The sequence below is a fragment of the Contarinia nasturtii genome, unplaced genomic scaffold, assembly GCF_009176525.2.
Source record: "Contarinia nasturtii isolate CC-2019 unplaced genomic scaffold, AAFC_CNas_1.1 Cnas_scaffold_1291, whole genome shotgun sequence".
NCBI classification, from domain to species: domain Eukaryota; kingdom Metazoa; phylum Arthropoda; class Insecta; order Diptera; family Cecidomyiidae; genus Contarinia; species Contarinia nasturtii.
The window spans coordinates 802-3,205 of NW_022198631.1; the positions used below are offsets into that span (position 1 = coordinate 802).

Genomic DNA, 2,404 nt, shown 5'->3' on the forward strand with positions numbered 1-2,404 from the left:
AGAACTGTCATATAGAATGAAAACATTGTATTTTATTTTTTTATTTTTGTTGCTTCATTTCACATGAATGCTAATGCAATGATTTTAAGCTGGTTAATTTACCTGTTGAATATACTGTTCCATAGTCTCTTTTGTTTTGATGATCAATTCTTTAGCTAGATGATAAGCGTTCTTTTTTGAAGACTTTTGTGGCTCAACTATCTCGATAAGAATGATGTCGAACAATTGTGATGAAACGTTATCTGGCTCCGTAATGAGAGGCGACAAAACGTCCAACATGAGAGATTTCACTTTGCCACTGTGCTCATCGCTGAAATAATTAAAAATTGAGATTTGATTTATTTTCGGTTAGCTTTTGATTGGTCATAAAATGCATTTTAATGAATAATTAATGTTCGATTGTCCGTACTCACTTTACAATTCTAAAGAAAAGGCTGAATAGGCTGCAGAAAATGTTTTGAGATTCCTCCAATTCGAAGCACATGTTGAATGATTTCACATAAGCCAAATTCTCCAAGAGATAGAAATATCGCTTGAATGCCGGATCTTTGGGATCTTTCAAACCTTCCAGTTGACGAATGAGAAACATGAAAATCAGTTTCACTTGATCGGTTTCTTTGTATGGTGCTTCGGGTGCATATACACGCAACACATCAGCAAAGCAGCATGCAATCAACAACTGAACATCACGTGATGAGTGTGTTAGAAAATAATCGTCAACTAGATGCAATGCCAATGGTATATACGCCTGATATTTGTTCTCATCTTGACTCATTGTTTGTAGAGTAAGTGCCAAACTCTAGAGCAATAAATACAAAAATTCGTCATATTCTCAAAATATTCAATTGGAAATATAATTGAAATGCCAAAAATATATTTGAATTTTATTTACTTTGAGTCGCCGTATGAGCTCATCTGGACCCTCATCTGAAGTCTTCTGACATGTCTCTTCACTACTTTCTACTTCAGAATTAAAGAAAAACATTATATTTTCAATCAATATCCAAATTTCATATCTAATATATTTTACGAAATTTTAGTATAAATTCGATTCAATACATATACAACACATAGATACACAATACACACACAAATATATCCATACTCGCGTGCCAAATATACCCGTGGTTCGAGTAAAAACATTTTTTTTTTCAAAAGGAATATTTTTGCTTATAATAAATGTGAACAATCTCGATATTGTGCGTGAAATTCTGATAAATAGCAAACATTGCGGTATTTTTGATAAGGACCAATAAAAATGAACTCATTGTTCTATATTGATGGATGCTGGGTATTTGTATGGTTTAAAATGGAGGTACTAACAACACCTAAATATTATTATGCAAAATAAAAATAAATATAAAAATCAATCACAATCACTTCAATACAATTAAAAACTGAGAAATTATTTTTTTCTGCTACAAAAAAATTCCGTTTGTTTCGTATTATTTCGATTGTGTGTGTGCTCTTTTTCTTTTTTTCTCAAAACTCAAATCAAATGTAGCGACAAACAAACAAACATTAAATGGTTCTTTTCTCTCTTTCACAACACCACTAGATGGCTTGAACAAAGCTGGCATTTAGACCAATATTTTGTCGCATACAGCAATCGCAGCCGGTAATTTTTATCGCTGTCATCAGTTGACAGCGTTTGCCGCTATTTGGTTCACATTATAACACACTGAACGACCGTCTCCATTTGAGGCACGCGCGCGTCATTCGAGGTGACTGCCATGAAGTGACTGCCGTTGTAAATAAGAAAATTAACAACTTTAGTTCACCAAATTACACGGAAATTTTAATAGATCCCCCGAGTTCGATTTATCAGCCGTTTCCAAAACAAAATAGTGAATAATTTTTTTTAAATAATTTCATTGAACTATACAGTTACAAAATACGACGTATTCAGAAAAAGCAACAGAACTGATTTTGATACGCTTCATTTGTATGAACAAATTTCAACACCAACAAGTGATTACGGATTAAATCTTCCAAATGTACAGAAGATTATAAACAGTGACAATTTACATTTCGATTTGGTTATTAATGAGGAATTTTTCCATGAAAGTTGGCTTATGTTTGGTTATAAATAAATCGAAGCAACGAGCACAAGTTTAGCGATTTCACGAATAAGTAAACAAAACGACAACGATGAGAGAAATAACAATAAAATTAGTGTGTTTATCATATTTTCATATAACCTGTATATGGATGCACTTTTCTACGCCGGTGATCTTGCAATCGCTTAAAAAAGAAGTATAATTGTTGTCAAAATCATTGTGAATGAAATTATTCGAAATCGAGTAACACAGGAACCAATTTTTTTGTGGTTTCTTTTTGTTGCTACGCGATAAGCATATATAATATATATACTATAGTTGACGCTACATTCTGTGTAATGAGC

At 32.4% G+C, this 2,404-nt stretch overlaps 1 protein-coding gene across 1 annotated transcript in view; it reads right to left on the reverse strand.

The window, feature by feature from the left end:
- Positions 1-1,418, reverse strand: part of LOC116345493 (sister chromatid cohesion protein PDS5 homolog B-like) — a gene marked incomplete at its 3' end in the record, with an annotated part of 2,214 nt that extends 796 nt beyond the window's left edge. Inside the window, exons 1-3 of the mRNA XM_031774913.1 lie at positions 893-1,418; positions 414-799; positions 103-310 (exon numbers count right to left, since the gene is read on the reverse strand). Of these exons, the coding sequence (XP_031630773.1) occupies positions 103-310; positions 414-799; positions 893-985 (687 nt within the window). The remainder of the gene's footprint in view (positions 1-102; positions 311-413; positions 800-892) is intronic.
- Positions 1,419-2,404: the final 986 nt, after the last annotated feature.